The sequence below is a fragment of the Papilio polytes genome, unplaced genomic scaffold, assembly GCF_000836215.1.
Source record: "Papilio polytes unplaced genomic scaffold, Ppol_1.0 DF822067.1, whole genome shotgun sequence".
In the NCBI taxonomy this organism is placed as follows: domain Eukaryota; kingdom Metazoa; phylum Arthropoda; class Insecta; order Lepidoptera; family Papilionidae; genus Papilio; species Papilio polytes.
The window spans coordinates 6,886,406-6,911,058 of NW_013527137.1; the positions used below are offsets into that span (position 1 = coordinate 6,886,406).

Genomic DNA, 24,653 nt, shown 5'->3' on the forward strand with positions numbered 1-24,653 from the left:
TTCGTTGAGAGATTTTACGGTGAAATGTTTAATTTCGCTTTAAATGCTTTTACTGGTATTGAACTAATGAGTGAATTATTTCTGTTTTCGCTGCTATTTTTGTTTTCTTTGAAATATCGTGGTCGATGAAAATAACAGTGTATTATTTTTTTTAATAGCAATGACACATTAATAAACACAATATGCATTTTAAACCATTTTTAAAGACGTGATACTGTTTTGAAAATCAAGGAATAGTTTAACTATCTTTTGCCAGTCGACTACATCTTCGTAGGATTAAAAAGTTTTTCCGGACTATCTATCATCTGTGCCAAATTTCATCGAAATCCATTCAGCACTTTAATCTGCAGACTAACAAACATCCAAACTTTCGCATTTATAACATTAGTAAGAAAAGATTACTAGTAATATACATTTCTATTTCTATTCTAGGTTTAAATTAGCTTTCTAATAGTAATTTTAACGATACATGTTTTTTTTCTTCTTCTCTTCTGTTCAACTCCGTGTTTATTTTCAGTGTTCATTGAAAACCGGCGCTTCGGTGCACTGCAGCACATGTGAATGAATCCATTTTCTTACTTTTTTTCTAATCGTAAACTTTTCTTTATATTCAAAATCTTAGATCCGAGAGCTCCGTCATGAGAATCTAACCGCTTTCGTTGGCGTGTGCGTGGAGAGCGGCTCCGCGTGTATCGTGTCCGCGTACTGCTCGCGGGGCTCGCTCGCGCGCGTGCTCGCCGACAGAGACCTCCTGCTCGACGACATGTTCGTCGCCAAACTTGTCGCGGACCTACTGCGAGGTCTCACATATCTACACGACTCCGCGCTCGTGTCCCACGGCAACTTAACATCTAGTAACTGTTTAGTCGACAGCCATTGGGTACTACAGATATGTGATTATGGATTGCACACTTTGAAAAGTAAGTATTTTTATTTATTGACAGTTTCATTTTATTAACAATTTGTGACTTCTTCATTAAATAGAAATAAGAGAAACTCGTAAGAGGATGACCAATCATTAACTATAACATATAGTTCCATACAGAAATTTCCATATTCCCTACAATATTAAAAGTATTTTTCTTAAAAAAGGGTTGTAGTTTAATTGCTTTACAAATTGTCTTGGTTGAGGAGCGAAGTGAACACGTTAATTTAACGATCAAAGAGTAAGCTAGTGTTGCCACAAACAAAAGGTACAAATGGTAGATTAAATATAACACAGAGTAAAAAAAGTATATATCGGCGCGGCGCGAACACGTATGCAAGAATTACTTGCAGAACCTTACTCTGCTGATGAGCAAACAAATGGGGCATTCTATAATTTACTACGGTTACTTATTCTTTTTCTATAGATGGATGTATGGAGACCGAAGACGCATTACGAATGGAGAAGCGTATGTTGTGGCGAGCGCCCGAACTCCTGCGCGACCCCTCCCCGCCGCCCTGGGGCTCGCAGAAAGGAGATGTCTACTCCTTTGGAATCATACTCTATGAAATACTTGGCAGAAACGGCCCGTGGGGTGATACCAGTTTAACAAACGCAGGTGCGTAAAGTTCCTTATTTCTCATTTAATATACGTGATATTATTGTGAGTTAACAAGAATAAAAAAAAAGTTAATGAAACATTTAGCAATCGGATAAGTGAAATGACCAAAACACAATCTTATTTCCTTATGTATACTCTCTCCCTTTCTCAGTTTATTAGTTAAGGGTACATTTTCGCCAGCTGTTTTGGCCTTTCACCCTCTGTTAAATCAAGACGCCTATCTTATTGGAGCATTACCAAACAACGTTGTAATGAAAAACTAAGATCGTTTCACTAATATCGTTGTGTCTTTAAGTAATTCATGTTATAATTATCATGTATTGGTTGTTAAAACAAATAGTAATATTGTAAAATAATCTATAACTTTTTGAAATAAAACTACTCTATAAACTATATAAATATTCGTGGAAATATTTAAATGATTTCTTGGTAATTTATAAAACAGATTATTTAAGTAATATAGTCAAAAGAATAATCAGAAAGCTTGAATTCTCAATAACATGGAATCAAATTTCAAATATGTTTTACTTGAAAATAATTACACAAAATTATATAGAATTAGAATCCTTTGAATTTAAAGCAATTTCAGAATATTTGACAAGGCTGTACAATGCTTTCTGATTTGTTATTTTGGACAAACGCCAAACCAAAATAAATGATTCGAATACTTCGATCTTTGCCAGAAGTTATCCACTTTTTCAGGAAAGTCAATGACCCGTGTCTACTATCTTGCTGTCGTAAAGAGACTATGGTGATTGAAGATTCCTTGCTTCTAATCAAGTTGAGTTACTTTCGGTTAATGACCGAACTACGTCCTATATTTAAATGACGACTTTTTTAACGTGATTATGTTTAAAAAAATGTGTGTTGTGAAAATATTTTTTTCTAGTTTATACCTGATTGATTTTTTTTTAAATTAGATATTAAAACACTTGAATTAAAAAAAAACAGCTTGAGTTCATCTATTTAACACTTAATTCGATAGAGTCCAGTGTGATAAAAAACTGATTTTACAAAAATGTACTATACTATTTTAGGGACAAATACGTGAGATTAGAGTTGGTAAAATGTTATACTTTTTTGCTAACAAAACTCCGTCGAATAAAGGGTAAGGTACTTAGTAATCTAAGTTTTTAATAGAGATAATAGGTCGAGTACGTCACCCTATCGGCGGCGTGCTGTTCCGCCCACCGCTGGGGGCGCTGGCGGCGCGGCCGTCAGTGCTCGCAGTGCTCAACGCCTGCTGGAGCGAACGACCCGACCGTAGGCCTGAGCTACGCCTCGTCTGGCTACGACTTAAGGACATGCACGCCGGCATGTCAGTACATCTTACTAATATTGTAAATGCGAAAGTTTAGATGGATGGATGTTAGAATTTGTAGCTTAAACCGCTGAAAGGATCTCGATAAAATTTGGCATAGGTGTGGAGGATAGTCTGGAAGAACACATACCTACTTTTGTTTTTTTAAATATACGCGGACAAAAGCTATCACATTTATAAAGAACTATCTTATTTTTTAAGACTTTATTGGCAATTTTTATAATAAAAAAACTTTAAAAGATTAGAAATAGGTTTTCAATGTTGTAGGAAAACCAATACATTCGACAACATGCTGGCCATGATGGAGAAATATGCCTCCAACTTAGAAGCGCTCGTAGAGGAGAAGACTGATCAACTGACGCACGAGAAGCGAAGAACTGACGAACTCCTCAATAGAATACTACCTCGGTATCTCCTACATTTATCTTTCTCCTACGCTTCACAATATAAACTTGCTAATATATAAATGCGAAAGTTTAGATAGATGGATGTTTGTTACAGCTTGTAGCCTAAACTTTTAAATAGATTACGATGAAATTTGGACCAGATGTAGAGGATAGCCTGAAAGAACAAGCCTACCTTTGCTTCTTTTATTCCATGCGGACAGACTCGCGGGAAAAAGCTAGTCTATAACAGCGTTAATTCCATTTTCATACAAATTACATACATACCTACTCAAATGTATTTGTAGTAATAGCTACGAACTTTCGTAGACTTTTCTATGCTCTGTCGTAGATCTTTCTACGATATAGTAGTACTCGTAGTTATGGTTTAAGAATATTTATTTACCTTAATGAAAATTAACAATTCACTGATTTAAGGTAATTAACTAATACCAAACATAACATTCATATAAGATTGCAAGCATACAAGAGTTTAATATAAAACATTAACTAAATGTAGGTGGTATCGAAAACTTGACTTACAAAACAAGACTAATTATTGAGTTGCATCGAAATATGTAAACTAGATGTGGCATGGAGTACATTCATCAGTCATTAAAATATTTAAGTTAATTCTGCCTGTTTTTAGTTCATTGTAGAGTGTAGATTTTAGAATTCGTTTCTTGCTACAGGACCGTAGCGGAGGCTCTGAAGCGCGGGGAGCCGGTCCAGGCGGAGAGCTACGACAGCGTTACAGTCTACTTCAGCGATATTGTAGACTTCGCACACATTGTTAATACGAGCAGTCCAATGCAGGTATGTTTTCAGTAATTCCATATAAACAATATTTGGGTTCTTTTGGTCTCTATAAGATACAGATAATTTGGTGAATGACAGTTGATTTCAAATATAGATTTTTTTGACCAATAATTAAATTTATGCTATGATTTCTCGCAGAATTTTTTATTTCTATTTCGTGTTTAACTAACCTGAGATCAACTCTATCTTGTCTTATCCGAAATGTATTAACTATTCCGTGTATTCGCACGGTGTTGTACACACACCGCAATCTAGAAACAGATTTTGATCCAGCTCTATACGGATACTAAGCTGGCTCATTGGCAAATACTAATGTACATATTGAAGGGAACCTTAATCTCTTGCCACTGACTGTGTTTGCTCTAATTCTGACTATCGACAACTGTGTGCAAACACTAGCTTGCAACCGCGATTCTGTCAGCATAGAATTAAAAAAAGAACAAAAGCAAGTAGCCCATATGTTCTTCCAGACTATCAACATCTTTGCCAAATTTCATCGAGATTCGTTCGAAAGTTTCTTTGCCCCTGGCAACCGGCAGAATCACAGTAACAAAATATAGAGTAACAACAGTGAATGTTATCATACTAATATTATAAATGCGAAAGATTAGATAGATGGATAGATAGATAAATGTTATAGTTTGTAGTTTGTGTAGTTGTAGTAATGTTATAGTTGACGAAGTCGCGGGCGGAAGCTAGTGACAAATAAATTCCAAACTACATAGTTATCATGAAATCTAAACAACGTTCAAATAATCTAATAATTCGAATTAATTAACTCTTTCATTTACAATTCAATGCACGATTTCTAATGGTTATGAATTTTAATCCAACAAAATTAGTTTTTGTTTCTTTTACTGTAATGACCGAAGTTCTATCTATTTGATTACATCCAAAAAAAAACGAAGTGATTCCGATATTAATGTATTTCGGCGGACAAAGATTATTTCGTTTCCTCTCAGAATATCTGATAAGGGCCGTCTCAAATAAAATCATGTAAATTAAAAAGATTTTGATTACAAAAACAAAAGACAACTCTCAATCTTTAAGATAAATTAAAAAGTTAAAGCTGTAAAATTTTGATCGAATTTTCATTAAAGTTATGCCTTTAATACACACAAGTAAATTGTTATTGTTCCTGCTACTCTCAGTTTGCCAAATTTAACTTAAGACCTGCAATATTCAGTTGTCTAGTTTCATTTGAACTTTCCACTTAACATTTTTACTACACACGCAAAAATACGTAGTGGCATAAGGTATATGCTCAGTACAGACACTTTTAACTGTAAATTCGACTGCTTGGTTTAATTTTTCAGTTAAAATTGAACGTATGTTGAATAGACATATTTAATCTTTATATCTTTTTAAGGTGGTGGACATATTGAATGACTTGTATTCATACTGCGACGCCATTATTTCCTATTACAACGTTTATAAGGTATGTAAAAAAGATTGTACGTTATTATGAAATGTAAAAAAATACCAATTAAAATGTAACCTTTAGGTCTTGGGTTCGAATCCCGTCATGTATCAATGTGATTTTCGATTTTTCGAATTTTCATATGTACATAATTTACCCGACGTTCTTACGGTGAAGGAAAACATCGTGATGTCTACATATCGGCGAAGAAATTCAAAGATATGTGTGAAGTCAACCAACCCGCACTTGGCCAGCGTGTATGACTATGGCCTAGTCACCCCTTACTTAGGGTAGGCTCCGAGCCCCTCAGTGGGGACATATAGTGAGCTGGTGATGATAATTATGATGAATAACAATAATGTTATTGATTTTTTTTACTTTATTATTTTAAATAAATTCGTATGTATGTATTTATGCAATATTCTCCCGCAGCCTAAAGCCTATTGACTTACTTATGACTCTCGAGCAGTTGGAACTGATCGTCTGTAGCGGGCTTTAGTCGACTTTATATATAGTCAAACAAGAAAATCTTGCCCTATTAAAGTCGCCGCTATCGGTTGATTCTATAAGAAATATTAAACCTTAATGTACAGTCGCGGAAATCTGCGGTATTCCATTTCAGGAAAAATTGTTTGTTCATTGCAACGAGACAAACTCCGCCTCTTTTTACAAATAACTAATTATATAACAGTGTATATGAAGGGATAATAAAAAGAAAGCCGTTTTTAACCGATTTGTTTTCTTACAGACATTTATAAGCTGCATTTGTATTAAAATTTGTTTTTTGTCTCGTTTCAAAATGTTTAAACGATTGTAGCTTTTAATGTGGAACATCGCCAGTTTTCTCGACTGTACAATGAAAGCATAAAAGGCGTTAATTATCATTTATGCCAGCCTGGTATAAGTCTAATCTAAAGTGGTAGAACCCGCTTTAACATCTTCGCATGAATGGGTCGGCTCGTCTAATGAGTGTGCTGTCGGAAGCCTAGTTTTAGGAGCTTTCTCTTTATCTTATAAGGAAAGGATGGGAGGGAATTTGGATTTGACGGTAGAAGAGACGCATAGGAAGGGAAAATATACTCTTTTTGTGCGTCTCCCTCTCTGTCACTAAGGGTAGGTAATGCATCTGCAATTGCGGACATTTTGGGCAGTGGTCGCTTCGCCGTTTTGGCGGATTCATTTCGTCACTTGTTCGTTTGCCACCTTTTGATATAAAAAAATAACTTGTATATACAGATAGAGCCGTTGTGTGACACCTACATGGTGGTGGGCGGGCTGCCGGAGCGCAGCTCGAAGCACGCGGCGGAGGTCGCCTCACTCGCGCTGCACCTGCTCTCCGCCGTGCCGCAGATACGCGTCAGGCACGACCCGGAATTAATACTCAATATAAGGATTGGTAAACACTTTTGTAATATCACTAATTTTATAAATCCGTAAGTTTGGATGGATGTTTGTTAGAGTTTTAACCGCTTTAACATCATATGGCTTTAACATTATATCATATTTAGCATTAACACGAATGAGCCGGCACGCCCGGTGTAATACCACGACCACACAGAAGACAGGCGTGAAATGGAAGCAATTCCGTGTTTCGTCTGATGAGTGTGGTGCCGGAGGCCTAATTTAAGTCCTTTTCTCTTTACCGCCCTTTTCTTATAAGGAGAGGATGGGAAGGGGCAGTAGATTTGACGGTGGAGGAGACGCATAATAAAGGGAAATGTCCTCTTTATGTGCGTCTCCCCCTCTGTCGGATAAGGGTTAGCAACGCATCTGCAGTTGCGGATGTCTATGGGCGGTTGCTTCGCCATTTTGGCGGATTCAGGTGGCCGCTTGCTCGTTTGCCTTCTTTGTATTGGATAGACGGCTGTCTTCTTGTGGTTGTTAGGTAACAATATTACTATGCTTAATATAAGAAAACGTAAACACACTTTGTTTTTGTTATGTAGGATGCTATAGGTTATTAAACTTAAAGGAGTGAATAAATTGGTAAATTTTAACGGTTACCAACGGTTAATTTTACCGGTTACCAAGATTACTTAAATTCTCAACCAATAGCAAAGGCGTTCATTGTTATTACAACATTTCCAATCGAATGTTTACTAAAACTAAACAATAAAGTAAAGTAAAAATAGCACGATATGGTGTAGAAGACTGACATTGTAGGTATCCACACGGGGCCGTGCTCCGCCGGCGTGGTGGGGTACCGCACGCCGCGCTACTGCGTGTTCGGGGAGACGGTGCGCGCGGCGAGCCGCGTGCAGGCGCTCGGCGAGCCGCGCCGCGTCCTCGTCAGCCATGACACCTACGTCACGCTGCGCAAACATGGCGGATACCACTTCATGGAGAGAACTGTCACCAATGTCAAAGTAAGTTTTAAATTATGAAAATACTATCTTACTAATGTTATAAATGTGTTTAGATGGATGAATGGATGTTTGTTAGAGTTTTTAGCCTAAACGGTTGAACGGAGCCCGATGAAATTTGACACTGACGTAGAGGATAGTCAGGAAGAACATATAGGCTACTCACTTTTGTTTTTTAATTCCACGCGAACGAAGTCGCGCGCGAAATCTAGTTTTCTTTATTTGTGCCTTTCATCGAGATCTAGTAAGTCATTTTGGTGATATCTAGTACAAATAACCATTTATCTAAACCTTTGCATTTATAACATTAACATGACTAACTGATTTAGTTTATGTTGTTTTTCTTTCATTAACATGTTTATAACAAACAGGGCCCTCGACAAATGAAGACCTGGTGGTTGGTTGGTGAGGATCACGAAAGGAGAAAGGAGCCATTCTATCGATTTCGTAAGTTAATTCATTTAGTTTAACATAACCGAAAGGTGTTTGTGTGCTTTATTTATGCTGTGAGTGGCGGCAGTTGCTCTGGAAGGGGTACTAAAGGTCTTCTCATAACCTACATAACCCCTTACCCCCCCCCCCCGACACTACACACTACAAATGGGGGCGCAGAAGAATTCTCGCTAAAGACGTTAATGAAGCTAAAACCACTACTGTATACAGTTTCTATTACTATCTCTACTTCTGGAAATCATAAAATTAAATATTCTGTCTGAAAAATAGCCTGTTAAGTTACTTTTTGTTATCAAATCTACAGAGCCGGGCTTAAACCGCAGTTCGTGTAGCAGCTACACTGAGAGTTGGGGTCTGGAACGTTCTATACTGAACATTAGGGACAGGGCCCGGCTGTCGTGCGGCGGGTCCTTAGGGCCAGGGTCCGCGCTCAGTTCCCCAGGGCCTCCCGCGTGCGCCTGCTTCGCGCCCCAGAGGGACCATCACTCGGCGCCCGTCGTCTCATTCTGTGAGGAATGACCTTAATATAATAAATGGAGGAATGTATCCGTTACTACAGCAGTCATTCATGAATGACTCTGAACCATTCAAACAAAAACTATTACTATCCAGTGATAAAATAATAATAAAAACTCAGTGAATAATTAACCTGTCTACTATAGTATTGTAGTGATGTACCGATTTGTTAATTCATATTTGTGCACTAAAGAGTGCTTTATGTAAATTTTATAAATGTGTATCTTTTAATTTCAAATTGGGGAAGCTTTAAAATGTATACTTATGTAAGTACTCTAAATAGAATAATTATGACCAATGTTGCTTCTCAGTGTGTGTAGAATTGTAAATCTAGTCATTTTATTTCTGGTGAGGTTTAAAAATTAAAGAGCAGGTCAATGGAAATTGTGAGGGTTCACACACAATTATTAACGTCCATATTTTGATTATTAATATTTCTTAGATCTTGATAAGAATCTGTACCTATTAATAATTAAAACCACAGTGGCATAAACTGCTAAATTAGTAAGCTTATACGTGTTTGCTTTGAAATGTACTTAGTGAAATAAATTATTTGCTTATCACTTATTATTTGTCTAGGACCTGTCCCACCAATGGCTAATCGTCACTGTCAGATAGAGTACCAAAATCTCATATTTCCGTATTATACGTTGGATTTATCTGACAATTTACAAGAATTGTGGGACAGGCCCTAAATATAGTTAATAGTTTATAAGTTACATTAACTAGATTGTAATCACATACTTGTCCAAAATAATCATAATGAATATCTCAATTTTAATGTAATAGTATACCAAAAACATTGACATGCCATTTGATATTACAATAAGATATATTTACAAATAAGGTAATTGACACGTTTCTCTTATAAACAAAATAATAAATAAGGAAAACAAGTAAATTATCCTTAAAAGATAATCATTATTTGCTCAAATTAGGACTGAAATATAATATGTCCAACGAAAATATATCCCTCTTGTAGTCAACTAAGAATAAGTAAAAACTCGAAAAGTCTTGTTATCCGATGACTTGAGATATACGTATATGTCAGTTGTCGATTTATTCGTTACATCACTAATTACATCCCCTCTGACAGCTGTCAGACAGATATTACGTCATATCGTTGTTGAAAGGTGAAATTAATTACCTGTTGTTGTTTATAACTAAGCTTATTGTGTTTTTGTAGATAAACAAAAATGTTTAAAAACGTTCTACATATTATTATTGTTGCTTTTATTGTGTAAACATTTGTGCATTCATTATACGTCTCTGAGAGGCTCAGAGCCTACTCTGAGTTAGCATTAACTAGACTATAGTAATCATGAATTTAACCATGTTTTTCACAAATATGTGTAAGCGTCGGTGACTCAGTGGTTTGAACACTTGACTTGTAATTTACAGGTCTTGGGTTCGAATCCCGCCGTACCAATATGATTTTCGATTTTTCGAATTTTCCTATGTACATAATTTACCCGACGTTCTTACGGTGAAGGAAAACATCGTGATGCCTGCACATATCGGCGAAGAAATTCAAAGATATGTGTGAAGTCAACCAACCCGCACTGGGCCAGCGTGGTTGACTATGGCCTAGTCACCCCGTATTAGGGTAGGCTCCGAGCCCTTTGGTGGGGACGTATAGTGAGCTAGTGATGTGATGTGTAAGATAGATCGATGTTTACCTTCGCTAAAAACGTCTTTTAACCTATTAAATCACAAACACGTAGCAGGGAGCGATCCCGGGTCTAAAGAGTGCCCTTTGACTAAACTATCGCACAACTATTTAGCCACACTTTGATTTTTTTTATATTACAAGTTGGCAAACGAGCAAGCGGCCACCTGAATCCACCGAAATGGAAAGCGACCGCTGCCCATAGGCATCCGCAATTGCAGATGCGTTGCCTACCCTTAATCGACGGAGGAGGAGACGCACATAAAGAGGACATTTGCCCTTATGCGTCTCCTTCACCGTCAAATCCACTTTTCCTTCCCATTCTTTCCTCTTAAGAAAAGGGTGGAAAGGGAAAGGGACCAAAATTAAGCCTCCGTCACCACACATCAAACGAAACGCGGAATTGCTTCCACTTCACGCCTGTTTTCTGTGTGATTATTTGAGATTTTATGAAGGTGCACACAATATTCGATTATTACTTGTGTACTAAACAGTTGAAATGGCGGCGAAACAATCGACAATCGCACAACAATTGTGTAGTCAAACTGTGCGCCAGCTCCAAGTTTATACTATTTCTCATTAGTACCAACTTTATTGATATAAGTAACGAATACAATTCAAAATATTAAAACTTTTTTTGTCGAAAGTAGAATAAATGAACAATTTTTAAAAACAATTATTATTACGGTGCTTGGAATCATTGGTCAATAATTTTTTAATTGTAATAATTGTGACAGCCGTAAATTACTAATGCTAAATTGTCGCATAGATTTATGAAATGGTCCACCAAAATATATGTTGTACACTTTTTATTGATATTTAATAATCAAAAATAAATAATGAAACCTATAAATAGTAAGAAAATGATTAGGACCATATCATAATGTCGGCCATTAAGGCGATTTTTTTGTACTGAATGTTAGAATAAGTTACTTACTTATAAGTATGTTAGAAACTAATTTAAAAAACTATTGAATCTGGTCTTAATTAATGTCCATAACAACAATTTTGTTAGCCAATAAACTTTTTAAAGTATTTAATTATCTTATAAACGTCCTGACTCTGTCAAAGATTTCAAGGGTTATTTTTTAAATTACCAGAACAAATGAACAAAACAAGTAATTACTTTTTTATTCTACGGTGATTAAATCAGACTTCATAATAATATTATAAATGCGCAAGTTTAGATAGATGGATGTTTGTTTTGTAGCCTAAACGGCTAAACGGATTTCAATGAAATTTGGTATAGACATAGAGGATAGTCTGGAAAAACACATAGGCTACTGACTTTAGTTTTTTTTTAATCCCACGCGGACGAAGTCGCGGGCGAAAGCTAGGATAAAGTAATTTTTAAAAATCCTATAATATGGACACAATACTTTTTACAAACAAAATAAGAGTCATTTTGTTAATGAAAATGTTAGCCGTAGCGGGGTAAAGATAGTGCAGAAGTAGACGTCATTGCGGGTTTTTTTATGAATAAGACATCACTAAAACTATTACAAGTGTTCGCTTTGTGTGTACGCACATTGGTACATTTATTGAAACGCCCAAAAGTTAGTTTTTTTGTAGGATTTTTATATCGAATACTTTTTATTTTATAAATATGATCAGTAGCGAAGTTTTTTTTCTGGTAATTAAAAAAGAACCTTAGCCATCGATCCATTTTTACATTTTGCCTAAATATATGACTTTAAGTATTTTGCTGTAACATTTTTGTTACTTGCTTCGTAAAAAATTTTTTAATAAGCTAGTTATAAGAATTTTGTTTAAGTAAACATTCATAATTTGTATTATTGTAATTTTTTGTCAATGTTATTGCTGTTGTTAATTAAAATATACAATTTTCTAAAAAAATAACACGTTGTTTCTTTTTCTTAAAGTAAATAGGAGTTAAAATGTAATTTAAATCCTCAGATAAACACTTCCTTTGAACACTTTCAACTATAAATGTACACGTAAATATATATCAAAAAATCTGCTTCCGGGATTTCATTTAGTAGTTCCAAGAATAAAAAAGTTCCGACGATTTAATGTGGGAAAGTTCTCTTTAATGTTTAAAATCTGCCTGAAATTGTGAAAAAATAACACAGTTCTTATACCATAATCCTTCAAACATTTTATTAATAATAATAATAATAATAATCATTTATTTCAGACATCAAAGATCCATAAGGTGTTAGTGTAAACTTACAAACTAGTGTTAGTATAAAATTAACATAATTAATATAAATAACAACAATCTCACATTACACTAGCCTACATGTAAGTGTATCCAACGAGCCAGCATCGCCGAGTCCCATCTGTCCATCAGCGCACTCAGGATGCTGTTGTTGTTAAACACGTTTAGTTTTATTTATTAAGTACTGTGTTAATAGCAAAGTGATATCTAAGTAAAGTGAGGTCCTTCATCGATCACACTGTCCATTACTGAAACAAGAAAATTGCTAAAATAAAAAAAAAACTAAACATTTTATCTTGTAAGATAAGACTTACTGACGCACTCAAAGTCTTTAATTGGTTACTAAGGGACTATTTAGTTATACAGGTTAATTCCTAACGGACGGATCAAAAGCTTTGTGGAGCTAGAGGACTATTTAAGCCTAAAATTTGTTCCCCGATTTTCTTGTATAAAGTTTTTTTTAATACCTCCCTACCTTATGATCCGTCCTGTAGGATCCTGCATAAAGAAATGTTGAATATTTGATCATTTGCACTTACTTCCACGTAGTAATAAATCACACGGGCAACTGATCGCAAAATGTGTCGTAGAATTTTTTCGACATACAAAGGAAAAAAGTGAAAATAAGTAGAAAGGCGTTGACGGTTACTTAATTTAAAAAGAGAAGAAAATAACAGACAAAATGTCTGTTATAATTTGTTTCTTGACAATCTATTTGAGACGCCTTTTGCTGGAACAGGGATATTGTTTATGAAGTACACTTTTAGAAAAAAAATATTTTTATCCAGAGAAATTCGTATTAAACTTCAATTGCAAGAAAATATGAATGAATACTAAACAAATAGTAGTTATGTAAAATATTTGTTTCTACTGTACAGTTTAAATATTGGCTACACAGTTATTTTAACTGCACAGTTCGACTATTTGGAACTTTGCAGTTGAAACTGACGTGTGAGTGACTGAGTAACAGGTTGTTTTTATGTTTTGTACGATTCTAAGTTTTAATGCTAGTTGAGCCAACGTGTCGTGGGATAAGTTGTTAAAATTAAACGAAGCAAAGTTGGACATCTATATCTATACTAATGTAATAAAGCGTACACACACACTACTTTGTGGCATAGGATGTCAGCAATCACGGAATATTTGTGAATAATTCTTTCTTAAGTAAAAAACACACTTACGACACGCTTTCGGCTATTTTCACGCTATTAAACTTAGGAGATAAATATATTGGAAAAACACCTTCATGTGAGAAAGGGACTTTGAATTACAAACTGCCAACATCAAAGAAGAAAGATTGCCATATTTTGTCATCATTTCATGCCATTTTGACATTCGCAATTGGTAATTTGAAAAAAGTTAACAATAAAATAAAGTTTTTATAATTTCTTGCGGATGAAGCCGCACGGGAACGGCTAGTAGCAAACTGTGTAATTATTACGAGGCAATAAAAGTGACGAGGACAATATTAAAATGGGAATATTGTCTTCAATTTTATTGGCTCTTTCTTTCATAATACGCCTGTCACGTCAGAAAATTCACAAAGTTAAGAATGCAAGAATTTATAAAAGTAAAAATGTTCTTTTGACACGTTTACCCTTTTTATTGCCATAAATTGACACTCTTCTAAACGAAGTGTATTTCTCTTTAAATGTTAAACTCGGCAATGGTAACAAAAACACTTTTTTCTTCCCTTTAGTTACAAAAACTTTGCGCTTTTGATATAACCCCTGTCATCTTTTGAACCGACTTTTATTGGCCGGTATTTTTAGTGTTTTGGTAGTTGCAAAAAAGTTTACCAAGCATTTTAAAACAGACTAGAAATACAATGTTTTCCGTATTAACATTATTTTGCTATCAATAAGATAGTGTCCAATACACGGAAAATAGAATAGATTATAACCGGTAATGCTCTTAACAACGTACCTTCACTAAATTTTGAAGGGCCATATGCCATATAGTATTTCAAACTAAAACAATATAATATTGTTACACAACAAAAGAGGAAGGAACCTTACCTCGATATTATATTGTATGAAATTATATGTAAAACCCTTGTCTAAACATTAATAAGGATATTTGTAATATTATCTATTGAAATTGTTGTTTATGTACGCAATATCTATAAGTTTTCACTTCAATAAACGTGTAAAAACATGCTTGCTATCTATTTTTGACCAACTTCCCAAAAGAAGGAGGTACTCAATTCGTCTGTATGTTTTTTTTTATGTGTGTTACGGCATAACACCGCCGCTAGTGGACCGATTTTGATCATTCTTTTTTATCCGAAAGGTAGTGCTTGCAGGTGGGTCCTATTTTTTTGGTTCATTTTTCACCTTAAAACTATGATAAAACGTTACGCAAATGTTTGTGATTGACTAAAATGATGGAGTAATCAAAAGGAACTTAAATAATTCGTTAGAAAAATCTTATAAATCACTTTCATTACTGATAAGATAAAAATATCGGTTAAGAACAATAATATCCAATCCCCAATTAAATAATTTATCTTACAAATGTTATATATTCGAAAGTTTAGATGTTTATTAGAGTTTATAGCCTAAACGGTTGAACGGATCTCGATGAAATTTGTCTTAGATGTTGAAGATAGTCTGGAAGACCGCATAAGCTACTCACTTTTGTTTTTTTTTTAAATGCACGCCGACGGAATCGCTGGGGAAAGCTAGTAATATCATAAATGCAAAAGATTAGATGGCTGGACGGATGTTTGTTAATTTGTAGCTTAAATTACTGTGTGGATCTCGATGAAATTTGGTCTGTATGTAGAGTATTGTGTAGAAGGACACATAGAATACTTTGTTTCTTTTAATTCCATAGACGGATTCGTAGGCGAAAGTTAATCTGTACTAATATTATAATGAGGAAAGAGTCAGATTTTTATATATTTGTATGTATTTGATTCACGCAAAAACTACTAGACCGATTTTTAAAATTCTTTCACCATTAGAAAGCTACGTTATTTGTGCGTAATCTAAGTATCTTTTTACTCATTTTTTAATTTCACGCAATCAAAGTCGCGAGCAATAGCTGGTATACAATAAATTGAAATGTTTCTTTTTTACCTTGCTTAGATACATATACACTGAAATCCATTATCCTAATAGTATCGCAAACGAAAATACAATAACTTTGATTTACTTTGTTTTCTTTGCTTACATTTCTACCGGAAACTACGTGCTTCGGTTGACGTTTCCGTCATCATACCATTGTATTAAAATGGATAATACGCTCGATACGCTACGATAAGATTTATTTTTCAAGAATAGTACGTGAGTTACATTAAAGATGCTATTTTCGTAAAATAATTATGATTTTCTGATCAAAATATAACTGAGTTGTTTTAGTACTTTTTATCCCAATAATAGTAAAGACGCAAAAACCTATCCAGTGTACATGGTCACTTATTGCTTTTAAGAATCTTAAATTAGAGAAAAAGTTAACTGTGATTACTCATAACAATCTACGAACAAATTAAAAGCGTCATCAGCATATTGTGCGTCCCCACTGAGCTCGGAGCCAACCAAAAGGGGTGACTAGGCCATAGTCAATCTCGCTGGTCTGTGGATGACTCCACACAAATTTTTAACTTTCTTCGTAGATATGTGTGGGTTGCACGATGTTTGCTTTTATCGTACGTCGGATAAATGTTCATGAAATTCGAAAATCTAAAACATTACTACATAGATCGAACCTGGATGAGCAAATTCTATACATAATTGTGAAAATTTAAATGTATGGCTGGATGTTTGTTAGAGTTTGTAGCCTAAACTGCTAATCGGCTGGATGAAATTGCATAGAGGTACAGGATAGTCTGGAAGAACACAAAGTATAGTCACTTTTGTTTGTTTTTATTCCACAAGTCGCAAGCGACAGCTAGTATAAGCATAAAAGAAATAAAAATCAGGTAGATATGGTAACAGAAATTTTTATTCTTGTAAATTGTACGATATGACACGCGCTCCATCGCTCGGCTGACATTCAAAGAACACGGGGTTGCCGTTATACTCGGAGAGGATTTTCTTCTTCACGCCACTTAAATTTTCCTTGTTCACCTGGCAACATTATAAGAATTTTTAAAAAGGCTTTGTAATCTTTACACGGTATATGAATAAATTGTTGTAATTTCCATTCATTTGTAAAGTTTCTTATATAAAATCTATTCGACAGATTATTTACAAGAAGTTTCTGATTTGTTTTAGTTTTTTTTACACTTTAATTTCAATTGTTATTTCTGATTTTTTTATTAAGTTTTATTGAATGTTGTATGTATCAATTAAAAATCAAAACCACCAGTATTAACATAATTTGATAACTCGCAATAGTGATAGCTTAAATATTACATTCTCAATCTTCATGAATTATCACCTTTTATTGTAATTGTAAGACAACATTCCAGAGATAACTTACCAGCGCAACCACACATCCTCCAAACCCTCCGCCAGTCATCCTCGCGCCGAGGACTCCGGCTGAGGACCGCAAGATGTCCACCAGCTCGTCCAGCTCCGGACACGACACCTCCATTAATTTGCTCAGAGAATCGTGAGATTGATAGAATAGTTCACCAACCTAATAAAATATGTCATCATCACCATCTATAGGTCCCCACTGAGAGGCTCGGAGGCTACCCTAAGTTAGGAGTGATTAGGCCATAGTCAACCACGCTGCACTGCAGGTTGATTGCACACATGTTTTATAAATTTCTTGGCCGAAATGTGCAGGTCACAATGTTTCCTTTCCCGTAATAACGTCGAGTAAATCTACATATATTTGAATCTAAAATCACATTGGTACGGCGTGATTCAAACCCAAGACCTATAGATTACAAGTCAAAGTCAACCTCTGAGACACTGACCCTCTGAATTAAATATTTACGTATAGTCCGATTAATTTTTATGCTCCGAATTACGTAAGTAAAAGAAAAAGTGTCCCATATCAAAGTCGAAAGTGCCACAAGATCCGACACTGTATTACTTCTTGTGTTTCAATTTCTTTTTTTTTTTAGTTTAACTTGTAACAAAACTATTCTACACAATAGTTGATAGTTGTATGAAGGTTTGTAACTAACAGTTAATACTTACTCTCTTAAAGTCTTTATTCCTAAGAGCGTTAGCTGTTTCCTCAGTCCTGCTGATCTCATTGACGACGTGCGTCGCGCGCTTTAGTACAAGTTCGTCGCATTTCATGGCTTCTAAATCTGCAAATGAATTACTAACGAGTGTTGACGAAAGATTTGGGAAGATTTTGAAGCCTTCTCGTAAACAGGGGTGTTTTTGGAAGATTTCCCTCCGACACCAAAAGAAGGGGGTATTTTAAAAAGCTTAAAGTAAAATTAACTGTAGGGAAAATTTAAACCAATCTAAGGATGTTTGTAGCCTAAAGGGTTAAATGGATTTCGATGTAATTTGGTATAGATGTAAACGATAGTCTGGAAGAACATATAGGATACTCACTTTTGGTGTTTTTTATTCCACCGGACGGAGTCGCGGGCGAAAGCTAATCACTATATATTCCACGTGTTAAGTAGTTAACAAAAGTCGAGAATGTTACCTTTGAGAAGATGAGGCGCAGCGTGCCGCAGCGAGGGCAGCGCGAGCAGCGCGGCGGCGGCGTGGCACTGCGCGCGCCGCTGCGGGTACTCGCTGCCCGCCAGCTGGTGCTTCACGCTGCTGTTCACCACCAACACCACTATATCCTCACTTACCATCGGGATTTGAACCGCTTCTAACGATCTACAACCAAACACTAATTCAATTCCAAGCCGGCAGCAAACAAAGTAATGTAAGAATGTGAACACTTTGAGTTTCGCACAACTGTCGTGCGATTGTCGATTGTTTTGCAACTTCAACTGTTTAGTTGCACAACTAAAAATCAGTGTGCGCACCTCCGTATCAGCTCAGAGGAATCTAACTGCGACTAAACAGTGCGATAGTTCAGACAAAGGTGTGCGTAAGGTCTAAAGCTTTAACTATGGTGTAATACCACAAACGCACAAAAAACAGGAGTGAAGTGGGAGCAATACCGCGTACACTCTGATGCAGATGCGGGCGGGGGGCCTCATTTTAGTTCTCTTCCCTTTCCACCCTTTTCCTGCATGAAATGGATGAGGATTGAAAGTTAATTTGGGAGGGGAAGACACGCAGAAGTTTAAAATATCCTATTTCTGCGCGTTTCTTCTACTGTTGATTAAAGGTATACGAATTCTGGTGGTGGTTACCTTATACTAATTTTAAAAAAATATGTATATTCATATTATTTCTACTTGTTTTAAAAGATTGTTTTCTAAACTCACCATTATGTTAACGTTTACCTATTAAAATTGAAGCAAGTTATTTAAATAATATATGGTAGAATAGATAACCTGCAATCTATGAGCAAGGCGTGGTGTCTCTGTGCGAGTGTGACGACGTACTGGTCCATGACGCCGCACGGCACGCCGGGGAACTCGTGCTCCGCTTTCTGACACAACAACGCCTTATCCACCAAACTAAAGTGTTTAAAAAAAGAACATTGCTTTTTTATTAGAAATTATCAAAGTTACAACGCATCCTGGCTTCACCCGGGTAGCGAAGGATATATAAAATTGAAGGAAATTTGAGCACAGAAAAAGCTTAATTTTTACTGGAGGTTAGTTAAAATATAATATAACCTATTATCATCATCACCAGCTATATTGCCCTTCTAAGGGGCTTGGAGCCTATCCTAAGTAAGAGGTGACTAGGCCATAGTCAACCACGCTGACAAAGTGAATGTTGATTGCTTTTACACATTACTTTGAATTTCTTCGCAGATATGTGCAGACATCACGATGTATTCCTTCACCGTGAGAACGTCGGGTAAATTATATACATATAAAATAGAATAAACGAAAATCACAATAGTACATGGCGGGATTCGAACCCAGGGCCTGTAGATTACAAGCCAAGTAAATAAACCGCTGAGCCACCGACGTTTTATACAGACATTGCTACTACGAAAATAAACAAAGCATATGTAAAATATTAAAGATGTATAACTTACTCTATTTCATGTTTAGTTAGTGCTTCCAGGAAAGTGAATACCGCGACCTCTAGTGAGGCGCTGCTCGACACGCCGGAGCCCATCGGAACATCCGATACTACGACCGCGTTGAAACCTTGCACCGTACCTTTAAAACGCAGATAACTATGCTAGTAACTAGGGTTGTAACGGAGGCCATTTTAAAGGAAGCGGATGCTGATGCGGAGGCGAAAGGCTTCCCCTCTGCAGAAGCGGAGGTTAACGGAAGCGGTATCGGAGGTCAATAATAAAATATTAATGGCGATTTATTAAAGAAATACAAACTAAAACTACGTTAATTCAAAATATAGATTGGTACATATGTAATTACGAAATACAGAATATAATGTATAACAATTATAGTTAGTTATAACTCCGCATAAAAAATAACGGAAGCGGAAGCGGATGCGGAGATATCTTGCGGAAGTTCCGCACTTGCGGCTAAATGGCTGAAAGGATTTCGATTAGTATAGATGTAGAGGAAACTCTGGAAGAACACATAGGCCAATCATTTTTGTTTTTTTTTTATTTCATGCGGATGGAATCGCGGGCGGAAGCTAGTATTGAATAAATCATAACAATGTACTTACGAGGGAAATGAGCGACAACGCCTTTGACGTAGTTTATCCATGATGGCGGGCCCGGTTTTAACTCCGCTATAGTAGGAGCGGGAAAACTGCTGCTCAACTCCTGACCGTCTGCTAACACCGACACGATGTTACACTCATCTGTGTTGTGGAAGTCACCCACTACTACTGTTTTGAATGGTAGCGCCTGGTCAAAATTAATAGCAAAAATTATTTTTTAACACTTGGGCAAAAAGTTATTAGCAAATACGTTTTTTTAAATAGAATATAGAATTAAAACAAAATTATCTTAGAGCGGACACCTTTGAATAAACTATCGCAATTTTCGATTGTCGATTGTTTCGCCAATTCAACTGTTTAGTTACATTACTACACTTATAGGAATCAAAGAAAGACTAAGCGTCTGTGCGATAGTTTATTTTCAAGTGTGCGCATGCTCTTAAAGGTAGAATCTCTCGGTAACACTACAAAAAATGCTACACGAGTTGCTACGAAGTTTCCTATTCAAATTGTTCAATGTGCCTTAGATATAAGTAAGAAATTGGGCCACTAGTCTTTCCAGTTAAATAATACTAGTTACTCACGCCTGTATTTCAAAGGGGTAGACAGAGTCTCTCAACTGTTAAGTAACACAGTTATAATTACCACTGGCAACACAAATCCTTCGCAGTAATCTACGTGCTCCCCGATAAGGTTGACACGTCCGGGGGCGCTCGCCGCCGCCCTCGGCTGCCGACCGAACTTTAACACAAATTTATCCGTCGCTTCTTGTAAGAGACAATCCTCACCTTTAGCTGTTAATTCATTGGACATCTATAAATTTAAAATATAAATCATGTTAAACACCTATCAAAGTTTGGAAGTTATTCAAACCTCTCTTTATCTTTGACTCGCAATAAGTAATTGACAAAAAAAAACAGTAGATTTACTGACGAATCATTAGTTGACTGTCTTTTTATTTTCTTTTATTCTTAACAAATGAGTAATGTAAAATTATGTAGGCATTCCTGCTGTAAAAAACCATAGTTTTTAAGTTGGCCGACATCTGTTTAAGAAAACAGTTAACTAAGTTTTGTTTGTTTAAGACTTAAGGCGCTTTATCGTCGCCTCAAGCGACGTCGCGACAAAGCCTCCTGTAAAAGTAAATTAAATAAAAAAATACCTTAGCTACTTTTCTAATCAAAAAAGAAATAGGCATACTTTTACGACGAAAAAGACTGAATTAAAATCAAGAATCAATTAGACGTTGTTTTATCAGACATACTGATAGCAAACACTAACATGAATTGAAAACATACGTAAAATATGTTATGAGTTAATTAATCTTAAAAATTAATGATAAGTATATATAAACATTACTAGAAATACGAAATATCTTATTCACATATAAAGACATATTCCATCTTTAAAAGAGCTTGTTTAGTTTCTCCCAAGAATAATAAAGAGGGGTCAAAAGAACCCCACATGTAAAACCTTAATGCGTGCCGCTATAAAGTTTAGCTAATACACAGGATTCCAATCCTAAAACCCTAAACCATACACAAATTACAATTTACAAAGGCATTATTTTTTTTCACAAAAGAACATAAGAACACCTTTTTTACAATATCACTTTTTCAAAAAATAAAAAAATCAATTGTCAAAATGGACGCCACGTAAATTAAATTCGGAACGAAAGATAATTACGTCATCAGTGAAATTAACGTCATAAATAAAAAGTATTTTGAATTACTTTACAACGTCGTAATGTTTACTGTATCGTAGTCCTAAAGTTTTATTATTTATAGTAGTTCACAGTTTAAACGCCGCCTTTTATCACTTAGTATACAACGAAATTCCATTTTTATTATAATCATAAAAATGTATCGATAACTTTATAATCTACTAGCTTTGGCCCGCGACTCCGTCCGCGTAGATTAAGAAAAGACAAAAGTGAGTAGCCTATGTGTTCTTCCAGACTATCCTCTACATCTATACCAAATTTAATCGAAATCCATTAAACCGTTTATGCTACAAGCTCTAACAAACATCCATCCATCTAAATTTCAGCATTTATAATATTAGTATGAATAGTATGATAGTATGATTGGTTAAACTACACTTTGTAACAGAAACTATTTTTAATATTTTTCTTAAATTACAATTTTGTTACGTTCTAACTTTCTGTTCATGCTCACTGCCTATTCCCCCTGACCCTGACGACGATGTAGGGCTATATTCAAACTACACGACTTTCCTAAATTCCAAAGCGTAACTCATCACTATTGTTAAGACTACATTACACATAGTTACGAAATTTCATTAAGATCAATGTAGTTTCAAAGTTAAGGGAGCTTACCCCGAACATACTTCGTAGGACGTAAATAATAAAAAAAACAATTTGTTTTTCTGTAATAAAGGAACTCTGAAACTCTTTGTCTCATTTAATACTCCATTCCAGTCTTTGAATTGAAAAAAATGATATTTTTAATTCACATTCATGCAATCCAAACTGATATCAGATACTTTTACCACAGATAATACAATACTACTTATACTGAGTAAAATCTCGGAGAACTATCTCGACTGACACTGTGGGTATATGTCAAAATTTTATTAAAAAAATATTATACATGCCTTTTTTCCTTAATAGTGACAGCTGGTATGTTAATTGATGTATTTAATGGAATAATACAACATGCGCGATATGTTCTCTGGAACGCACTGCCGGTAATGGCAGATCGCGTCCGCGCGTGTTTACATTGTTAGGGCGTGTCCCTCATTACACTTTATATTAAAAAAAAACGTTTGTTTTTAAATTCGCAAAAATTGATAAAGGTATTCGAATTTCCAGCCAGCTTTTCAAATATTAAATACACACATATGTTTTTGTAAATTTTGAATACCTCTAAATCTACTTTCGTTACATTCCTACAGTATGCACCAAGAAATTGCATTTAACCATTTATTCTTAATTTTTTATGCATTATCAAGAAAAAGAATAGTTTTAAACAATGTTGCGTGTCTGTCCATGCCCTTATTGTCGGCGTTGCCTGTATAAGTCAACAAGAAGTAAGTGTATCCAATTCAGAGCTGCCAGAGTGAATCGAGCCGATTGTGTGATACGTATGCCATGAATGTTTTATTATTTAAAATGTGTACACGTTAATTCTTGTATTTATTGATTTATTGTCACACGAACAGAATATCCGGCTTAATTCTATCTTTCATTATTCAGATATTTTGTGTAATGTTCCGTTTTATACATAGAAAAAACAAGTAGAAGTCCCCCATTTAACTAATTTTCTCTTCAGAATTTTAAATAGTTAATACTTGTTTGATGTAATGTAAAGAATGTACAGTGTATTTTGATTGAAAATATTAATACATGACTCTTTTTTAGATAAACTAAAATGGCGCAGTAAGGTCTGTACAGGGAGCTAGTATCATAGTTACTGTATGTACATAATAAAATTGTGCGTATTAACATTATTGTTGTTTTTTTTTTTATGATGGACGCATGTTTACGCAGTAACGGCAGCGTTATCGACATTATAACTTCATTGTTTATTGCCTCTCGTTGATACCAGTTATCTGCGTTAAAACAACATCGCTTGACGTTAATTAGCTAAATGGTAAACTGTTACATATTTTTAAACTAACCTTGATTGCATCACAATGATTTTAAAATTACTGTCATCTTTATTTTAAAGATAAAAACTGTTAAAAACATATAAAAACTGCGATTTATAAAATTGTTTGTTTTTAAATTGGGGCATGTTTAGTTTGTTTTTTATTGATTTTTAAAAATAAAACATTCATGGTGAACTTTAACCAACTTGATTATATCATTGTGTCGAGTGTTTTTGTTAGTAATACCTCTTAAAACTCCTGAAGTACGGAAAACTTTATACCTGCTAACATCTTAATATTATAAATGCGAAAGTTTATGTGTTTGTTATTACGTTTCTCCAGAACGGCTTAACGGATCTCACTGAAAGGTGTTAGTAGAACATATAGGTTAATTAGGGATTTTTTAATCCGCGCGAAAGAAGTCGCGGGTGACAGATAGTGTTTTATAATGTAAGTTTACTGCATGTTACCTGAAACGCTGTTAACTTATATACGTAACTGTTGCTCGCGACTTCGTCCGCGTGTAAATAAAAATAATCAAAATATAGCCTGTTATTCAGTGATAACATAGCTGTTTGGTGGTGTCAAAATTTTTAAAAACGGCCCAGTGGTTTTGAGCTATTTCAATACATAAAAAATCTAAATCTTTCTCTGATTAGTATTGCATATATTAATATAGAAGTAAAGATATAGACAAGTTATGTGTGATAGAGTATTTTATAAGA

The 24,653-nt window shown here is 35.1% G+C and overlaps 2 protein-coding genes across 3 annotated transcripts in view; one reads left to right on the top strand and one right to left on the bottom strand.

Moving 5' to 3' along the window:
• LOC106107486 (guanylate cyclase 32E-like) overlaps nt 1-10,260 on the top strand; it is a 37,824-nt gene extending 27,564 nt beyond the window's left edge. For both annotated transcript variants that reach the window (XM_013288357.1, XM_013288358.1), the window contains 10 exons: nt 623-920; nt 1,353-1,544; nt 2,688-2,865; nt 3,136-3,276; nt 3,944-4,067; nt 5,440-5,508; nt 6,727-6,886; nt 7,654-7,856; nt 8,225-8,300; nt 8,611-10,260. In XM_013288357.1, the coding sequence (XP_013143811.1) occupies nt 623-920; nt 1,353-1,544; nt 2,688-2,865; nt 3,136-3,276; nt 3,944-4,067; nt 5,440-5,508; nt 6,727-6,886; nt 7,654-7,856; nt 8,225-8,300; nt 8,611-8,825 (1,656 nt within the window). In that variant the 3' untranslated portion in view covers nt 8,826-10,260. The remainder of the gene's footprint in view (nt 1-622; nt 921-1,352; nt 1,545-2,687; nt 2,866-3,135; nt 3,277-3,943; nt 4,068-5,439; nt 5,509-6,726; nt 6,887-7,653; nt 7,857-8,224; nt 8,301-8,610) is intronic.
• Nucleotides 10,261-16,603: 6,343 nt separating this feature from the next.
• LOC106107492 (galactokinase-like) lies at nt 16,604-23,036 on the bottom strand. Its single transcript, XM_013288367.1, has 9 exons — nt 22,933-23,036; nt 20,962-21,129; nt 20,320-20,503; nt 19,712-19,838; nt 19,053-19,178; nt 18,242-18,423; nt 17,773-17,888; nt 17,102-17,260; nt 16,604-16,746 (listed from the first exon to the last, which is right to left on the bottom strand). The coding sequence occupies exons 2-9, from the start codon at nt 21,127-21,129 to the stop codon at nt 16,621-16,623; spliced, it is 1,188 nt and encodes a 395-aa protein (XP_013143821.1). The 5' UTR covers nt 22,933-23,036; the 3' UTR covers nt 16,604-16,620.
• Nucleotides 23,037-24,653: the final 1,617 nt, after the last annotated feature.